Genomic DNA, 19,814 nt, shown 5'->3' with positions numbered 1-19,814 from the left:
GCATCTGGTCCTGAACTTTAATTTTTCAACAATAATTTTGAAAATGCTTTTCAAAGACAAGATATGAGGTCATTTTTCAGAATGTATGTTTATGTATAGTATTTATTGAAAGAAAAGTGGGTAGGCTGGGTACGGTGGCTCAAACCTATAATCCTAGCTCTCTGGGAGGCCAAGGTGGGTGGATCACTTGAGGTCAGGAGTTCAAGACCAGCCTGGCCAACATAGTGAAACCCCGTCTCTACTAAAAATACAAAAATTAGCTGGAGATTGCTTGAACCCAGGTGGCGGAGGTTGCAGTTAGCCAAGATCTCATCATGGCACTCCAGCCTGGGCAACAGAGCAAGACTCTGTCTCAAAAAATAAAAAAGAAAAAGAAAAATGGAGAAAGGCCATGCCTAAATTGTTTAAAACTAACTTACTTTTAATGATATTATTACAGGGGGAAGTTCATCAATATTTTCTTCTTCTTTGTTTTTCTTAGTTGCAAAAGTAATCAATGCTACTTGAAAAAGTTAAATGGGTAGCAAATGAATGTATGCAAGAAATGTATAGCAAAGGAAGCGAAATTTCCGCACAATCTCAGCTCTAGGAAATAACCAGTTAGTGGTTTAACATACATTCTTTCTTATTTTCTATGCATCAAAAAATAAACTATACAGTTTATTTTTAATAAAATGTAATAATTTTATACGTACTATTCTATATCTACCATGTTAAAAAATTCCATTGCAGAAAAGCACACAAACAATATAACATAAAATGTGCTCTATGTAAAAATTAAACAATATTACCATTTTTCATAGTTGCTTTAGGTGTTTTAAAGATATGAAGCAGTACACGTTAAAATGTTAAGTCTCAGCAGGGTGCAGTGGCTCACGCTTATCATCTAAGCACTTTGGGAGGCTGAAGCAGACAGATCCCTTGAGTCCAGGAGTTCAAGACCAGCCTGAGTAACATGGCAAAACCCTGTCTCTACATTAGAAATTAGCTGGGCGTGGTCACACACGCTCATAGTCCCAGCTGCTCAGGAGACTGAGACAGGAGGATTGCTGAAGTCCAGGAGGCGGAGGTTGCAGTGAACTGAGATTGAGCCACTACACTCCACCCTGGGTGACAGAATGAGACCCTGTCTCAAAAAAACAGAAAAAAAAAGTTAAGTCTCTATTAGTGTCTTTTAACTGCCATTGTCCCCAAGAGCAGTATGTCATAAATTGAATATGTATGTACACTTTTTATAGTCTTATCTTTTTCACATTTTTCTGCAGTTTTGTTTGATAACTGTCTTTTATAACTGGCATATGGTTTTGTTTTTTAACCCAACCTAAAAAACTTTTTTAAGTATATTTTTTAATAATAAAGCTAACAACTTTTAAATAATAAACAATTTATTTACATTTGTTCTTAGTATTGATACATTTGGGCTTTTCATTTCATTTTCTGCATATGAACTTTGTTTTTCCTCCTTCCCAGCTTCTTGTAATATCGGGAAACTTCTCCCTATTCTTAGTTATTTTTTATTCTCTGCTAGTTTCTGTCCTTTTGGTGGCAACCCTTATAATTTTAAGAGTTACTTAACCATCTGAGTAACCAAGTTTGTTCTCTTGACTAAAACAAGGACATTAAAATAGTTCATCTACTCACTGAACCCTATTTATAACCTCCTTACTGTTATCTCAAGTTTTAGGTTCAACATTGAATGGAAAAAATAATTCAATGAGTTTACTAGCATATTTTATTGATTTCGTTGCTCAACAGAATTTCTTACATCCAGAGTCCTTTGGATTTATTTATTTATTTCAGTGTCCATCTATAGGTGGATGAAACTTCTTCATCTTCAAAGCCTGAAAAACCTATATTTCTCTCTCACTCTTGAATTATGTTTTAGTTTGGTTTCCTGTGATCCCCCTCAAGAGTTGATTCATTGCCTGTCTCCAGAACAAGAGACCAGTAGGACCACACTCCTTTGGCTCCACTTACCACTATGATGTTCTGCTTCATTTTTAGTCCATAGAGACATTTATCTTGTTTTGAGCACAGTCCTCTTTTTGCTTATCGAGTATATTCACAGGAGAGGAAAAAATTTCAAAGCTACCAAAAAGAAATGGCAAATTACCCCTTTTTTATTATACTTTAAGTTCTGGGATACATGTGCAAAACGTGCAGGTTTGTTACATAGGTATACATGTGCCATGGTGGTTTGCTGCACCCATCAACCCGTCATCTACATTAGGTATTTCTCCTAATGCTATCCTTCCCCTTGATCCCCACCCCCCAATAGGCCCCAGTGTGTGATGTTCCCCTCCCTGTGCCCATGTGTTCTCATTTTTCAACTCCTACTTGTGAGTGAGAACATGTGGTATTTAGTTTTCTGTTCCTGTGTTAGTTTGCTGAGAATGATGGTTTCCAGCTTCATCCATGTCCCTGCAAAGGACAGGAACTCATCCTTTTTTTATGGCTGCATAGTATTCCATGGTGCATATGTGCCACATTTTCTTTCTCCAGTCTAACATTGATGGGCATTTATAGTAGAATGATTTATAATCTTTGGCTATATACTCAGTAATGGGATTGCTGGGTCAAATGGTATTTCTCGTTCTAGATCCCTGAGGAATCGCCACACTGTCTTCCACAATGGTTGAACTAATTTCTACTCCCACCAACAGTGTAAAAGCGTTTCTATTTCTCCACATCCTCTCCAGCATCTGTGGTTTCCTGACTTTTTAATGATCACCATTCTAACTGGCATGAAATGGTGTCTCATTGTGGTTCTGCTTTGCTTTTCTCTAATGACCAGTGATAATGAGCTTTTTTTCATATGTTTGTTGGCTGCATAAATGTCTTCTTTTGAAAAGCATCTGTTCCTATCCTTTGCCCACTTTTTCATAAGGTTGTTTGTTTTTTCTTGTAAATTTGTTTAGTTCCTTTTAGATTCTGGACACTAGCCCTTTAGCAGATGAATAGATTGCAAAGATTTTCTCCCATTCTGTAGGTTGCCTTTTCACTCTGATAATCGTTTCTTTTGCTGTGCAGAAGCTCTTTAGTTTAATTAGATCTCATTTGTCAACTTTGGCTTTTGTTGCCATTGCTTTTGGTGTTTCAGTCATGAAGTCTTTGCCCATACCTATGTCCTGAGTGGTACTGACTAGGTTTTCCCCTAGGGTTTTTATGGTGTTAGGTCTTACATTTAAATCTTTAATCCATTTCAGTTAATTTTTGTAGAAGGTGTAAGGAAGGAGTCCAGTTTCAGTTTACTGCATATGGCTAGCCAGTTTTCCCAACACCATTTATTAAATAGGGAATCACTTCCCTATTTCCTATTTTTTTCAGGTTTGTCAAAGATCAGATAGTTGTAGATGTATGGCGTTATTTCTGAGGCCTCTGTTCTGTTACACTGGTCTGTATATCTTTTTTGGTACCAGCATCATGCTGTTTTTGTTGCCATAGGCTTGTAGTATAGTTTGAAGTCAGGTAGTGTGATGCCTCCAGCTTTGTTCTTTTTGCTTAGGATTGTCTTGGCTATACGGGCTTTTTTGGTTCTATATTTAATTTAAAGTAGTTTTTTCTAATTCTGTGAACAGTCAATGGTAGCTTGATGGGGATGGCATTGAATCTATAAATTACTTTGGGCAGTATGCCCATTTTCATGATATTGATTCTTCCTATCCATGAGCATGGAATGTTTTTCCATTTGTTTGCGTCCTCTCTTATTTCCTTGAGCAGTGGTTTGTAGTTCTCCTTGAAGAGGTCCTTCACGTCCCTTGTAAGTTGGATTCCTGGGTATTTTATTCCCTTCGTAGCAGTTGTGAATGGGACTTTGCTCATGATTTGGCTCTCTGTTTATCTATTATTGGTGTATAGGAATGCTTGTGATTTTTGCACGTTGATTTTGTATCCTGAGACTTTGTTGAAGTTGCTTATTAGCTTAAGGAGATTTTGGGCTGAGACGATCGGGTTTTCTAAATATACAATCATGTCATCTGCAAAAAGAGATAACTTGACTTCCTCTCTTCCTATATGAATACCTTTATTTCTTTCTCTTGCCTGATTGTCCTGGCCAGAAATTCCAATACTATGTTGAATAGGAGTGGTGAGAAAGGGCATCCTTGTCTTGTGCCAGTTTTCAAAGGGAATGCTTCCAGCTTTTGCCCATTTGTATGATATTGGCTGTGGGTTTGTCATAAATAGCTCTTATTATTTTGAGATATGTTCCATCAATACCTAGTTTATTGAGTGTTTTTGGCATGAAGGAGTGTTGAATTTTATCGAAGGTCTTTTCTGCATCTATTGAGACAATCGTGTGGTTTTTGTCATTGGTTCTGTTTATGTGATGGATTACATTTATTGGTTTGCATATGTTGAACCAGCCTTGCATCCCAGGGAAGAGGCTGACTTGATCATAGTAGATAAGCTTTTTAATGTGCTGCTGGATCTGGTTTGCCAGTATTTTATTGAGGATTTTCGCATGGATGTTCATCAGGGATAGTGGCCTGGAATTTTCTTTTTTTGTTGTGTCTGCCAGGTTTTGGTATCAGGATGATGCTGGCCTCATGAAATGAGTTAAGGAGGAGTCCCTCCTTTTCTATTGTTTGGAATAGTTTCAGAAGGAATGGTACCAGCTCCTCTTTGTACCTCTGGTAGAATTCGGCTGTGAATCCATCTGGCTCTGGGTTTCTTTTGGTTTGTAGGCTATTAATTACTGTGCCTATTTCAGAACTTGTTATTGGTCTATTCAGGGATTTGACTTCTTCCTGGTTTAGTCTTGGAAGGGTGTATGTGTCCAAGAATTTATCAATTTCTCCTAGATTTTCTAGTTTATTTATGTAGAGGTGTTTATAGTATTTTCTGATGGTAGTTTGTATTTCTGTGGGATCAGTGGTGATCTCCCCTTTATCATTCTTTTTTGTGTCTATTTGATTCTTCTCTCTTTTCTTCTTTATTAGTCTGGCTAGTGGTGTATCTATTTTGCTAATATTTTCCAAAAGACCAACTCCTGAATTCATTGATTTTTTTAAAGGGTTTTTTTGCATCTCTATCTACTTCAGTTCTGCTCTGATCTTAGTTATTTCTTGTTGTCTGCTAGTGTTTGAATTTGTTTTCTCTTGCTTCTTTAGTTCTTTTAATTGTGATGTTAGGGTGTTGATTTTAGAACTTTCCTGTGTTCTCCTGTGAGCATTATTGCTATAAATTTCCCTCTAAACACCGCTTTATCTATGTCCCATAGATTCTGGTACATTGTGTCTTTGTTCTCATTGGTTTCAAATAACTTACTTCTTCCTGCCTTAATTTCGTTATTTACCCAGTAGTCATACAGGAGCAGGTTGTTCAGTTTCCATGTAGTTGTGCAGTTTTGAGTGGGTTTCTGAATCCTGAGTTCTAATTTGATTGCACTGTAGTCTGAGAGAGTGTTTGTATGATTTCCATTCTTTTGCATTTGCTGAGGAGTATTTTACTTCCAATTATGTGGTTGATTTTAGAATACATGCTATGTGGTGCTGAGAAGAATGTATATTCTGTTGATTTGGGGTGGGGAGTTCTGTAGATGTTTATTAGGCCTGCGTGGTCCATAGCTGAGTTCAAGTCCTGAATATCCTTGTTAATTTTCTGTCTTGTTGATCTGTCTAATATTGACAATGGGTGTTAAAGTCTCCCTCTATTATTGCGTGGGAGTCTAAGTCTCTTTGTAGGTCTCTGAGAACTTGCTTTATGAATCTGGGTGCTCCTGTATTGAGTGCATATATATTTAGGATAGTTAGCTCTTTTTATTGCATTGATCCCTTTACCATTATGTAATGCCTTTCTTTGTCTTTTTTGATCTTTGTTGGTTTAAAATCTGTTTTAAGAGACTAGGATTGCAACCCCAGTTTTTTGTTTTGTTTTGTTTTTGGTTTTTTTGCTTTCCATTTGCTTGGTAAATATTCCTCTATCCCTTTATTTTGAGCGTACGTGTGTCTCTGCACATGAGATGGGTCTCCTGAATACAACACACCGATGGGTCTTGACTCTTTATCCAGTTTGCCAGTCTGTGCATTTTAATTGGGGCATTTATCCCATTTACATTTAAGATTAATATTGTTATGTGTGAATTTTATCCTGTCATTATGATGCTAGCTGCTTATTTTGCCTATTAGTTGATGCTGTTTCTTCATAGTGTCAATGGTCTTTACATTTTGGTTTGTTTTTGCAGTGGCTGGTACTGGTTTTTCCTTTCCATATTGAGTGCTGCCTTCAGGAGCTCCTGTAAGGCAGGCCTGGTCATGAAAAAATGCGTCAGCATTTGTTTGTCTGTAAAGGATTTTATTTCTCCTTCACTTACGAAGCTTAGTTTGGCTGGATATGAAATTCTGGGTTGAAAATTCTTTTCTTTAAGAATGTTGAATATTGGCCCCCACTCTTTTCTGGCTTGTAGGGTTTCTGCCAAGAGATCCACTGTTAGTCTGACAGGCTTCCCTTTGTGTTTGTGGGTAACCCAACCTTTCTCTCTGGCTGCCCGCAACATTTTTTTCCTTCATTTCAACCTTAGTGAATCTGAAGATTATGTGTCTTGGGGTTGCTCTTTTCAAGGAGTATCTTTGTGGTGTTCTCTGTATTTCCTGAATTTGAATGTTGGCCTGTCTTGCTAGGTTGGGGAAGTTCTCCTGGATAATATCCTAAAGTGTGTTTTCCAACTTGGTTCTATTCTCCCCATCACTTTCAGGTACACCAATCAGACGTAGGTTTGGTCTTTTCACATAGACCCATATTTCTTGGAGGCTTTGTTCGTTCCTTTTCATTATGTTTTCTCTAATCTTGTCTTCACGCTTTATTTCATTAAGTTGATCTTCAATCTCTGATATCCTTTCTTCCACTTGATCGATTCAGCTATTGATACTTGTGTATGCTTCACGAAGCTCTCGTGCTGTGTTTTTTAGCTCCATTAGGTCATTTATGTTCTTCTCTAAACTGGTTATTCTAGTTAGCAATTCCTCAAACCTTCTTTCAAGGTTCTTAGCTTCCATGCATTGGGTTAGAACATGCTCCTTTAGCTCGGAGGAGTTTGTTATTACCCACCTTCTGAAGCCTACTTCTTCAATTCGTCAAACTCATTCTATACCCAGTTTTATTCCCTTGCTGGTGAGGAGTTGTGATCCTTTGGAGGAGAAGAGGCATTCTGGTTTTTGGAATTTTCAGCCTTTTTGTGCTGATTTTTCCTCATCTTCGTGGATTTATCTACCTTTGGTCTTTGCTGTTGATAATTAGGATGGAGTTTTTGTGTTGTCGTCCTTTGTGTTGATGTTGATGCTATTCCTTTCTGTTTGTTAGTTTTCCTTCTAACAGTCAGGTCCCTCTTCTGCAATTCTGGTGCAGTTTGCTGTGGTTCCACTCCAGACCCTGTTTGCCTGGGTATCACCAGTAGAGGCTGCAGAACAGCAAAGATTGCTGCCTGCTCCTTCCTCTGGAAGCTTCATCCCAGAGGGGCACCCGCCAGATGCCAGCCAGAGCTCTCCAGTATGAGGTGTCTGTCAACCCTCGCTAGGAGGTATCTCCCCATCAGGAGGCATGGGGGTGAAGGACCCACTTGAGGAGGCAGTCTGTCCCTTAGCAGAGCTCGTGCACTGTGCTGGGAGATCTTCTGCTCTCTTCAGGGCTGGCAGGCAGGAACATTTAAGTCTGCTGAAGCTGTGCCCACAGCCACCCCTTCCCCAAGGTGCTCTGTCCCAGGGAGATGGGAGTTTTATCTATAAGCCCCTGACTGGGGCTGCTGCCTTTCTTTCAGAGATGTCCTGCCCAGAGAGGAGGAATCTAGAGAGGCAGTCTGGCTACCGTGGCTTTGCAGTGCTGTGATGGGCTCCACCCAGTTTGAGCTTTCTGGAGGCTTTCTTTATGCTGTGAGGGGAAAACCGCCTACAATAGCCTCAATAGTGGTGGACACCCCTTCCCACACCAAGCTCAAGAGTCCCAGGTTGACTTCAGACTGCTGTGCTGGCAGCAAGAATTTCAAGCCAGTGGATGTTAGCCTGCTGGGCTCCATGGGGGTGGGATCCACTGAGCTAGACCACATGGCTCCCTGGCTTCAGCCCCCTTTCCAGGGGAGTGAATGGTTCTGTCTTGCTGGTATTCCAGGCACCACTGAGGTATGAAAAAAAAATCCTGCAGCTAGCTGGGTGTCTGTCCAAATGGCCACCCAGCTTTGTGCTTGAAACTCAGCGTCCTGGTGGTATAGGCACCCAAAGGAATCTCCTAGTCTGTGGGTTGTGAAGACCATGAGAAAAGTGTAGTATTTGGGCCAGAGTGCACAGTTCCTCATGGCACAGTCCCTCACGGCTTCCCTTGGCCAGAAGAGGGAGTTCCCCGACCCCTTGCACTTACCAGGTGAGGCAACGCCCCACCCTGCTTCTGCTTGCCCTCCATGGGCTGCACCCACTGTCTGACCAGTCCTAATAAGATGAACTGGGCATCTCAGTTGGAAATGCAGAAATCGCCTGCCTTCTCCATTGGCCTTGCTGGGTGCTGCAGACCAGAGCTTTTCTTATTCAGCCACCTTGCCCAGATTTCTCCTTTTTTTTTGTTTAATGCAGAGTCTGGCTCTGTCGCCCAGGCTGGAGTGCAGTGGTGCAATATTGGCTCACTGCAACCCAAATTACCTTTAATTTTTAGTCTATCACTGCTGCTGATGAAGCCAAGTAGAGAGTGTAAGATACAGAATCGCAGAGCATCAATATCTCAAATATTTTTTAACCTGGGGGACAAAACTAAAATATATATATACACACACACACACACGCACACACACACACATACGTATATGCTTTATAGTCTGGTAGTCCATTTTGTGAAAGAACTGAATTTAATCCCTTTCTGATGGATTTTGGGCTTGTTTCCAATTGCACCCTAATACAAATGAATGAAATACAATGAACCATCCTTTGTATGCATCTTTGAACACTTAGGTTAGCATTTCTATATGACGGATCCCCATATATTGAATTGCTAGGTAAAAATTTTGTCCATAAAAATCTTGTGAAAACCTTTTATGACTCCTTTCCTGCCTTAATAGTAGTCAAGGGCACAGGCTTTATCTAGATATGCATCCTAGTTCTGCTATTTCCCTGATGTACAGCACAACTTTGGGCAAATCTCTTAATCTCCCTAATCCTTAATTTCCTTATCTGTGAAAATGGGATTAATATAGTGGGTGGTTGTGGGGATGAAATAAGGTACTGAATTTAAAACAACTACTATGGTATCTAGCAGTTAAGTTACTAGTGTTAAAGACACTGAAATGAGCTAAAACAATACGCGGATTGCTGACTCCAAGGTAGTTACCTGTCAAGATTTTTAAAAACAGTGCTGTGCCTGTGTGGAGGCAAGGGGCATGTGCAGGTCTTTCTATCTTATGCTCAGTTTTGCCATGAACCTAAAACTGCTCTAAAAACTAAAACCTCTTCACAAACAAACACAGGTGCCTGGAAGCGCCTGTTGGAGATTCTGATTTGGAAAGTTGGAGATGAGGCCTTAGCGTCTGTATTTTTAAATCCTCTAGGATAATTCTAGTGTACTTCCTATTTGGGAACCAGTGAAGGCAAAGTATTTCAAAAGAAAAGAAAAAAAAACGCCTCTTCTCTTTGAGTTCATTTTGATTCACTTTTCCTTCCTCGTGAATTTCTTGCCGATTCAAAGGGCAGCCTTACGAAGTCGTTTTACTGCAAAGAAAATCACTGGCTCCTCGTTCTGAGGCTTCTTAACTGCCACTGCCTGATGCTAAGAGTGTCCTCTTCCGACCCACCCACCACAAAGACAGACATATGTATTCATTTGCTGTAGCAAATAAATAATTCTACTTTGATGTTAATTCATTCTACAAATATTGATTGCACACCTATTGCATTGATTAAGCTAAGTGTTAGGGAAGTACCAGTGAACAGAGGAAGCTTGATTCCTCCTCTTAGAGAGCTCAGAGACAACGGGGGACATACTCACAGTGACGGTAGAAGTTGAGCAAGGGGCTTTGTTTGGTAGGGGAAAGCAGGGTGCTCCCCACAGAAGTGACTTCTCAACAGAAGCCTGGAAGATGAGCAGAGCAGAAGGTATCCGGACGAGGAAGGAGGAGCATTCAAAGCAGCAGAGCCATAGAGCAAAGGCTGGGAGGGGCACATTTAAGACATTCAAGATACTGGATTGTTTAGTAGAAAAGGGGCTAATATGAGGTTGAAAAGGCAAACCAAGACCAAATGTTTCAGTGTCTTGTGAACCATGTTAAGTAGCTTGTGAATAATCCCAAGAACAGTAAGGAAGGTTGAGAGGCTTTCAGCAAAGGGAGTACGATGATGAGATTTGCTTTGAGGGATGACCGCTTCCCTTAAGAGCCTGGTTAAGTGGTTGCTGGGAAAACTCAAATGGAAGGTGTTACTGCCTACAGCTAGATTAGTGACAATGAGACAGAGAGAAACCCGGGGAAGGGGAGTGGAGGTGACCCTGTGGACCCTGTTATGGAGAAGTTCACCTTGAGTTGCCCATGGGATGTGGATTGATTAGGCAATACAGCTCAGAAGAAAGATCTCATTTGGAAACAATTCATTTGTATTATTTTCAGCACCGGACAAAAAGGCAGCACTAAAGCTTTTACTTCATTCAGTTCTAAGCAAACACATTGGTTAGATCTACAAAGCTTACTTGAATGATGGTCTATCCGCACGTGAGTAAATAAGATTTGGCTCCAGATAGCAATTACTACTGGCACCTCTTCCTTTCATCTCAGGAGACACAATGTAATTGTAAACATCCATCTAGACACTGGGAAAATTTTCCCTCTGGGAAAGAAACTTAAATTGTTTCTCTTTGTCTTTGTTGCAAGTATCTGTGCTGTATCGCTCACCTGTCCACCTCTTCTACGTTTGTAGGAAATAAATGTGATTCTATCTGTGCTGTAGGTAGTGAAAGTATCCCCAACCTTGAGAAGCGCATTTATGTTTAATGAGCTAAAATAGACTTCTGTAGTCAACGCCTTGATCTATGTCCTTTATTTAAAAGTAGAAAGACCTCAAGGGATAGAGTGTAGAGTTTGGCTTCCCTTATGAATTTCACACTCACTAGGCCAATTCAAAGCCTCCCTTGCACTGCTCACAGACGATGTGGATAAACTTATCTTTCCTCTGCATTCTGGAGTGTCATCTGAGGGTGGTGGAGTGCTGAGCAATGACTGTTTTATCGTCTTAGGTGGGTGTAGGCTATGAGATGTGTGGCTTTCTTTGATCATCCTCTTATTCCAAGTAATAATATCCTCCACTGGTTGTTTTATCCATTAAGTCTGTGAACTTAAACATGGTACAAGGCACAGTGTGTATTTAGGAGCCGAATTAAAGAATTGAATAGGCTTCTAGTTTACTTTAAATTGTAATGGGGTAGGGGTATTTCCACAACTGATCTACAGACATCTTCAGTTTACTTATTTTCTTAAAAGAAACCAAGTTTCTAGGACAAAAAAAAAAGTTTACCAAAGAAAGAGGTGAGTTAAAAGTCTTACTCATAAATAATAATTTTTTGGGGACAAGCAATTATTCTGGATTTTGCATAGATACCTTTCAAAGGCATGACAGTCACATCTATTTATTATTTTATTCCTTCCTCTTGCTTTAGTACTCATTAAAATGTTCCAGGAACATCTTGCTATTTTTCTTAAGTGACATTTATAACTCAACTTACTGCTTGATGTGTCTTTAACTCATTCATATTACATAAGGTTTTCTCCCAGTGGTAATGATTATAAACAATATTCAAATTTTAGATATTTTGAAAAGATGCTGAGAAATTGAAATAAACATAATCATTACTTCTTTTTAGTTCTCACTCATCTAACACTGAAAAAATATGTTGATGTTTAACCATTTTTTTAATTCATGGCACAAGAAACTAGGTAGTTAGCAGAGTTTTTTTTTTCTTATAGAAACTACTGAATGTGTTTTAATCTCATAATAATCACATCAAACTTTAACTTCAGTAATTGTAATTGATTATTTGACAAGTTTTTCAATTATCATGAGTGGAGCACAAAGAGGGAGAAAAATCATATACATAAATCTACTCATAATCAAAAGCTTTAAGGAACTAGTTAATTAACTTTTCTAACTCCTTTTATTAGCACTGTATTAAAGTTGAAGGATTTAGGGTTAAAATCCCATTTCCATTCTCCTTCCTTCTTTCTACAGGAGATAACAATATATTATGCAGTAGGCAACGGAATAATGCTGTTTGCATCATTCATATCCCTTTTATTTTTATAATATTGTCACATGTGCCATGCCACCCTGACCTCTTTCTTTCTCTCTCTCTGTCTTGCTTACATACACACTCGCACAGATACACACACATGCATATAAAACACATGTGTCTGTACATATATGGTAACTCCTTCGTCTTCATTTCGAATGACAACTTAGATAGAAGTTTTCAGAGTACTACATACATAAGACTTCCATATTTTTCTTATAAAAACTACACATTGGCCGGGTGCGGTGGCTCATGCTTGTAATCCCAGCACTTTGGGAGGCCGAGGCGGGCGGATCACGAGGTGAGCAGATCGAGACCACGGTGAAACCCCGTCTCTACTAAAAAAAAATACAAAAAAAAAAAATTAGCCGGGTGTGGTGGCGGGCACCTGTAGTCCCAGCTACTCGGGAGGCTGAGGCAGGAGAATGGTGGGAACCCGGGAGGCGGAGCTTGCAGTGAGCTGAGATTGTGGCACTGCACTCCAGCCTGGGGGACAGAGCGAGACTCCGTCTCAAAAAAATAATAATAATAAAATAAAAAAAAATAAAAACTACACATTAAGCTATAAAGTAAAACTACATGTTTTGGAGTTGACAGAATGAGTCTGAAATATGCAGCACACCATTTGGTCCCTGATGTGTAGCTTATTTGGTGTTTAGCAGTTGTATATTCACTCACTTGATTTTATTATGTTCCTTTTTTGTTATGTGTCTGTGAGGAGTTGGGAGATAGGAAGATGGGGATGTATCGTTGTTAAATAAAAGGTCCTCCCTTAACTGCATTTCACAGCTCTCTCCTATAACTCAGAAACCTAATTTGGGTGATGATGTGGTTTGCCAGGAATGCGAAGAGACTTAAACAGAGATCACTTGTTGGATGCAGGTGATTAAGCCTCTGTGGTAGTTACGGAAGCCTTTTAAAAGACTTACAGGTGTGCCTGGTTTGGCCATCTGGTCAGAAGATGCATTTTCAGAGCTCTCTGTCTTCACCTTTGCACCCTGCCTCAGTGTGGGAAATGTCAGGAATGTATTGGCTTGTAGTTGAGGTCTGCTTTGACTGAGGTTAACAGACAACACCTTCGTCTATACACGTACACTCATGTACCCTAGCACTGTCCAAGTTGAAAGGTTAAGAAGGAGGTTAACTATGCCATAGGGACATTCATCACCTCCTCAACCAAAATATATGAACAAAATTTCTAAGGTTGGTTTTGTACTATTCAAGAATTTGAAGGGGCTGTATGATTTTTATCATGCCCACCATGTGAAGAAACAAAGAAAACAAACTTTTCCAGTTTAAATAAAGGTAATTTATTTGGGGCAAGGAAATAAAGAAATCATACTCACTTGAGCAATGCACAAAATGAATTTTCTTTGGCTTTCCAAGTGGCTTTGTGAGCCATTGTTGTAGACTTTTGCTTAATTTGGCATGTGTGGGAATTCAATTAGTTGCTCTGAAACATGATATCATGTTTTAGTGGCCTGCCTTTTTAAGGGACAGTAATGTGAGTTGCATGTTCTTTTAGATTCAGTCCTTTTGAATCTTGTAAAACTAGCGCCAGGTGACTAGAAAGTGTCAAGTCAAAGGGTTGTTCACCGTATGTGTGTACATTCACCTGTGTCTGTTCATACATGGTAACTATTATCATTAACCTTTATTCTGGGTGACATAATTTATCTTTCTTAATAATTGCTTATAAAACTAAGCTCAAAAATGAGTGAAGTATATACTACTTTTGCAACTTCCCATAGCCTCTATATAACTCAAAATAAATTTTTTTTTACAGTAAGATCACAAATTAAATCTCTGTTTTATCATTGGTCAGCTGACTGCTAAACCTCAGACTTCTAGCAGCTCTATCACAAGGTAAACCATTGGTCACAGTTTGAGTCAGGCAGAAACAATGAATAGATCAATTCAAGTTTATCAACGGTATTGGAAAAAAATACGAAGACCCCAAAGCATGTGCCCTAGTTTAGTGACTGAATCTGCCTCATTTTCATGTGTGTTTAGAATTAATATTAACCTCTTTGTATGAGATTATTTATTTAGTAAAGTCTCACTTGGTATAGAGCATCTCCAATACTCTACAGGCAACCTGCAATCAGGCCCTGCAGTCTTCAGGACTAGCAATCATATATTCAGTCTAGTTATGACAGCAGGTTCTAACCCTTGTGATTATGGCACACCCACATACACCGAAATAAGCCCAAATCTAATGGACCAGAAAATGGTAATGCAAAAAGTTACAGCTCTGTTCCAGAGTGCAAACTTGGTAGGAGATAGTAAAATGAGTGGCTAGGCCAAATAAACAAACAAAAAAAATCAGGTATGTGTTTTGTTTCATTTAGTTCTATTTTTCCAACCAAGTTTCCAAAGGCACTTTTAGAAGCCACTTATAATCCCACATATGAAGGACAAACAAACCTATGCCTCAAGATGAGAATGTTTTATTAGACACTTTACTGTGTGTATGTTCGATTGTAAGCAGTAATATTTTGACCTGAAAAGTACAGATTGAAGAGATATTATCTCACTAAAAGGAAAAAAGTACGATGATATAAGGAAGTCCCTAAGAGTAAGCATGCTCTTCTTTGGAATCATGTCAATAGAGTTTGATGCTAAAAAATAAAAATAACAGAAATGATTTCTGTTCCCTTCTTAACAGAACCCATCTTCTACTTTGGTGATGTGGAATACTCTGTGGATGAGAGTGCCAGCTACGTAGAAGTGCAGGTGTGGAGAACAGGCACTGACCTGTCCAAGTCTTCTAGTGTCACAGTGAGGTCTCGGAAAACAGATCCTCCCTCTGCAGATGGTGAGCAGTTTCCCGCTCGGCTCTTTTGATTGTTCTGCAATTTTCAATGACCATGGCACAAATTTATTTAAAGCTGAAATACTTCACTTCTATTAAAGCCGTTTGGCTGGGTGTATTGTTTTTGCTGAAATTATTGCTCTAGGAGGTAAATCTAGGCTTTATTTACTACTTTGGGAAAGTACATTCAAGGGCCATGAATCAGAAGCTAGGTTACAAACGTTAAGACTCAAAGAATCTATATACTGAGGCCTATATTTCCATGAAGTGTTTCTCTACTCTCAGTAAATCTAGTATTGCTGAATGCTGTGGCATTATAGGCAGGAAAATCATCTTGCTGCACATAATCTATCCCCACAGAAACCTATGACATTTAGGTATTATGCAGGCATGTGTCTTCAGTTGGCTGTCTCCTTATTTTAACCATGTGTCCCTATAAATACTTCAGATCCAAAGGTTTTTTCCACACTTCATTATAAAAAATGTACTAACTAGCACATATCTGCATTTTATTCCGGGATCCACATCTCCAAAAAGTTGATTATAAAGTTTACAGCAAGCATAGAATTCAAAATTTCCCTTTTTTTTCCAAATGACCAACAATACAAACTTTCTCATGTACACACACACGAGAACACACATGCATGTCATACACACATCATGCATTCATCACACAAAGCAAGCACAGGTTATATCATTTTAAAAGTCACCCTTAGGTTTTAACTTTTTTAATGTAGTGGAAGCAGTATAGTGCTTTGCATGTAGCAGGTGCCTGTTAAACATTTGTTTAACTAAATTAATCATTTTTAAGAGAACGATTCAAATCAGAGATGGGGGAGGGAGAGAGAGAAATAAGAGCAAAGGGGAAGAAGCAGAGGAAAAGAAAAAATATAAAAAGAACCACAGGGAGATACAGACATCCTACAAAATGAATTAAAGACAGATATACTCAAGCAAAGTTGCACATTTGGAGGTAAAGTAAATACAAAATGAAAGTCAGAAGAGCAGAAGGTATGAAAACAAAGAAAGAAGCAATATTATCGATCTATTGCCCACCACTGTCAGTCTTTGTGGATGTAGTGTCTACAGATTAAAAGACAGTTTTGTTTTTAACTACTTTAGATATAAATGGAGATATCAACACTAGATATAACCCCCTTTGTCTGAAAAATATTAAATTAAAGATCAAAGAGAAGAAGCTTCTCTCATTGCCTGGGACAAAGGTGGATGGAGTGTGGGCAGAGCTGATACCCCTTAAATGTGTTGCTATAACTAACAGGCAACCATATACCTAAGTAGGATGTTCTACAGCAGCTCCAGCAAAGATACATAAATACTTCATTAGGTTAACAAAAATTTAAATGTCTTTTTCATATGTAATTTATGAGGATCATATATTTGATTGACATGCTGATTTTTCTAAGCCTGATTTTTATTACCTTTATTAGAGAATTTTCAAACTAAAGTTAGAGGAACTATAACACAGAAAGCTAAAATAACAAATCCAAAGTCTAACCATGAAACATGGATAAAGTTCAGCAGCTGGTCTTTGATCTGTCACCACAGTAGTTATCTAGATACTAATCTTTTGCATTTTATTAAATGTACTTTTCTGTAGGGTTATGCTGGTCTCTATTTTTTAAAAGAAGAATTATAAACACAGTTACATAATTTATGTCTTATAATTTTTTGAAATTTAATTAGTCCCCAGCTGAATATTTTTTTGTTACTGTCATAGCTGGAACAGACTATGTGGGTATCAGCCGTAATTTAGATTTTGCACCTGGAGTCAGCATGCAACCTGTTCGTGTTGTCATTCTGGATGACCTTGGACAACCAGTGCTGGAGGGAATTGAGAAATTTGAATTGGTGCTTCGTATGCCTATGAACGCAGCCCTTGGCGAGCCCAGCAAAGCCACAGTGTCCATAAATGACTCTGTCTCCGATTGTGAGTGTTTATTAATTTTATAATTTACAATGATGAGTGAAATCATAAGCTAAGGTTTATACATATATGATAAGCAAGATGATAAACTATATATATATATATATTCGTTTGTTTGCTAGGGCTTGCATAACAAAGTACCACTGTCAGGGTGGCTTAAATAACAGAAATTTATTATCTCATAGTTGTTGGCTGGAAGTCCAAAATTAAGGTGTTGGCAGGCTCGCTTCCTTCTGAGGGCTGTCAGGGAAGGAGGTTCCAGGCCTCTCTCCTTGGCTTGAAGATGGCCGTGTCGTACCTATGTCTCTTCGCATGATGTTCCTTGTATGTGTCTCTGTCTAATTTTCCCCTTTTTATGAGGACACTTGTCACATTGGACTAGAGCCCACCCTAAAGACCTCATTGTAACTTAATTACTTCTGTCAAGACCCAGCCTACCAATAAGGTCACATCCTCAGGTATTGGGGATTGGGATTTCAACATATGAATTTGAGGTGAACACAGTCCAACTCATACAAATACCCTAGCTGACCACACCTTTCTCCTCCCGATGATTTTGATAGAATTAGACAGTCTCAGAATAAAACTTTTATTCTTTCTCTCAAATCTTAAAGAGAAAAAAATGTGATGTCATCAGTATCTTGATTGTGCCTCAAGAATTCCCCTCACCACAGTTGGGTGGAAACACATAGAACTGCAGACTCCTGAGTGTCAATAATCTTTCTCCACTTCACAGCACAAGACACTGTCTGTCATCTCCTTTCCCTAGACACTCATAAAATTTCTCTAATAATGTGCCAAAAATGCTGTTCTGGGACAACCCTTTGCTGGACACATGGCAGAGCTCTCTGACACGTCATCACAAGGGGATTCTGAACACTCTTCAATCATGATGATTTCAACAGTGCTTAGAGGAGTCTCACCTATTGTCAATGAGCCCTATACATAATTAACCTAGCACAGGTTTCACCTAAAAATCACACACACCACACACACAGTCAACTTACCCACATGATCTGAGTAAACTATGCTTGTAATTATGTGCACAATATTTAGTGTTCTTCATGTCAGGAAATTCTGAAAGGCTCATGACTAAGAAACATATAGACACAAATATCTTAAGGTTTGTGGTTTTATCTACTTTTTAGCATTTCATTGCATACCCTTACTTTACCAAACAGGCAGAGCAAAATGTCAAAGGTAAGGAAATCAAAACTCTTAAGTGATTTGCTCAAGGTCAAAACATTGGCAAATGACTGAATGGAGACAGAATCCATTTCTTCTCACTTACTTTCCATTAATCTTTCCACTAAGTCACATCTTCTGAAATGCCATTTTCCACAAGGAAATTTCTGTTTAATCCTTTGTTTTTGCAGTGCCTAAGATGCAATTCAAAGAACGAATATATACTGGCAGCGAAAGTGATGGGCAGATAATTACAATGATCCATAGGAGTGGGGATGTCCAGTACAGATCTTCAGTGAGATGCTACACCCGGCAGGGGTCTGCACAGGTGATGATGGACTTTGAAGAACGCCCAAACACTGATATCTCCATTATCACATTCCTCCCTGGTAAGCTTGAGCTTGAAATTTTTTCATGAAATTTGAGGAAGCCGAATTTTTACTCAGAAATATGTATCAGGGAAATACAAGTTCCTCGATGTCAACAGGCGTATGGCATGGTTTTATGTGCACTAAAGGAGGAAAGTGAAATCGATTTTTAACAGGTTGAATGAATGCCCCTTTGGTATCTGCATTAACTTATTGATTTCCAGTGATGTGATATATGGTTTATTCAAAACTTATTCAGTGGACGAAAGCATATCAAATGTACAAATTTTACAATGCTAGGAATTAAACTTGGCTCAATGATTTGTTTAGTAAGTCAAAAGTTAATAATACTAGAAACTAGTGTTGAGGTCAGATTAACAGTGATCAACCAGTGCAAGGCTGCTAATCTTGCTTTCTGAATGTAATACTAAAAATTCAGAAATAAAATAGGCATTTGTGCTTTTCCCCTTGTTTTCTAAGATGAGTGGCAGAGCTTAAAGACAGAAATCAAAGAAATTCCCCATACAAATAAGGGCTGGTCTTTGCATATACTTAAATATTTATTCACTGATTGAGCAAATATCTACTGAAGGCTTATTGCATGCCAAACTCTATTTATTGCACTGATGCAGCAGGGAAAATCAACAAAGTTGCCCTTCTGGTGCTCACATTCTGGTTGTAGATATATTCCTATGGGATGTGACTGACCTGCTGACATTGTTGTTCCAGGTGAGACTGAAAAGCCCTGCATTCTTGAGCTGATGGACGATGTGCTCTATGAGGAGGTAGAGGACCTCCGCCTGGTACTCGGCACTCCACAAAGCAACTCTCCCTTTGGGGCTGCAGTTGGTGAACAAAACGAAACTCTCATAAGGATCCGAGATGATGCTGACAGTAAGAAATCTTTTTTTGTTTGTTCAACTGTAAATTAGAAACTAAACTCCACCCAAGTCAGGGTTTTAAGTGACTCAGAAAAATGCCTCCACCTCCTCTGCTTTATGACTAGGGTTCTTAAGCAATTGAGAAATAGCAAAAAGACAAACAAATGGGGAACAAAATAAACCATTAAAACTGATAAAGTTGACGCTGGAGAATATGGCTTATATCCAAACACTAATTCTCAAACATCCATACTGGCCCTCTACACACCCTTGGGTACAGGGGGACCAACAGTTTCCTCCCTCCCCACCCACCTTCAGTGGCCTGCTCAGGTGTAATTTATGGCACATATAGAGAGCTGGCAGCACATGCTCTCTGG

General features: G+C 39.0%; 1 protein-coding gene across 1 annotated transcript in view; it reads left to right on the top strand.

Annotated features, from left to right (window-relative positions):
- The window catches only part of FREM2 (FRAS1 related extracellular matrix 2), a 185,972-nt gene that overhangs the window by 136,810 nt on the left and 29,348 nt on the right, over positions 1-19,814 (top strand). Inside the window, exons 7-10 of the mRNA XM_003270299.4 lie at positions 14,912-15,061; positions 16,797-17,006; positions 18,380-18,577; positions 19,286-19,450. Of these exons, the coding sequence (XP_003270347.2) occupies positions 14,912-15,061; positions 16,797-17,006; positions 18,380-18,577; positions 19,286-19,450 (723 nt within the window). The remainder of the gene's footprint in view (positions 1-14,911; positions 15,062-16,796; positions 17,007-18,379; positions 18,578-19,285; positions 19,451-19,814) is intronic.

The sequence above is a fragment of the Nomascus leucogenys genome, chromosome 9 (assembly GCF_006542625.1).
Source record: "Nomascus leucogenys isolate Asia chromosome 9, Asia_NLE_v1, whole genome shotgun sequence".
NCBI classification, from domain to species: Eukaryota; Metazoa; Chordata; class Mammalia; order Primates; family Hylobatidae; genus Nomascus; species Nomascus leucogenys.
The sequence above is the reverse complement of the archived record's forward strand: the minus strand, read 5'-3'. Positions and strand labels throughout refer to the sequence as shown.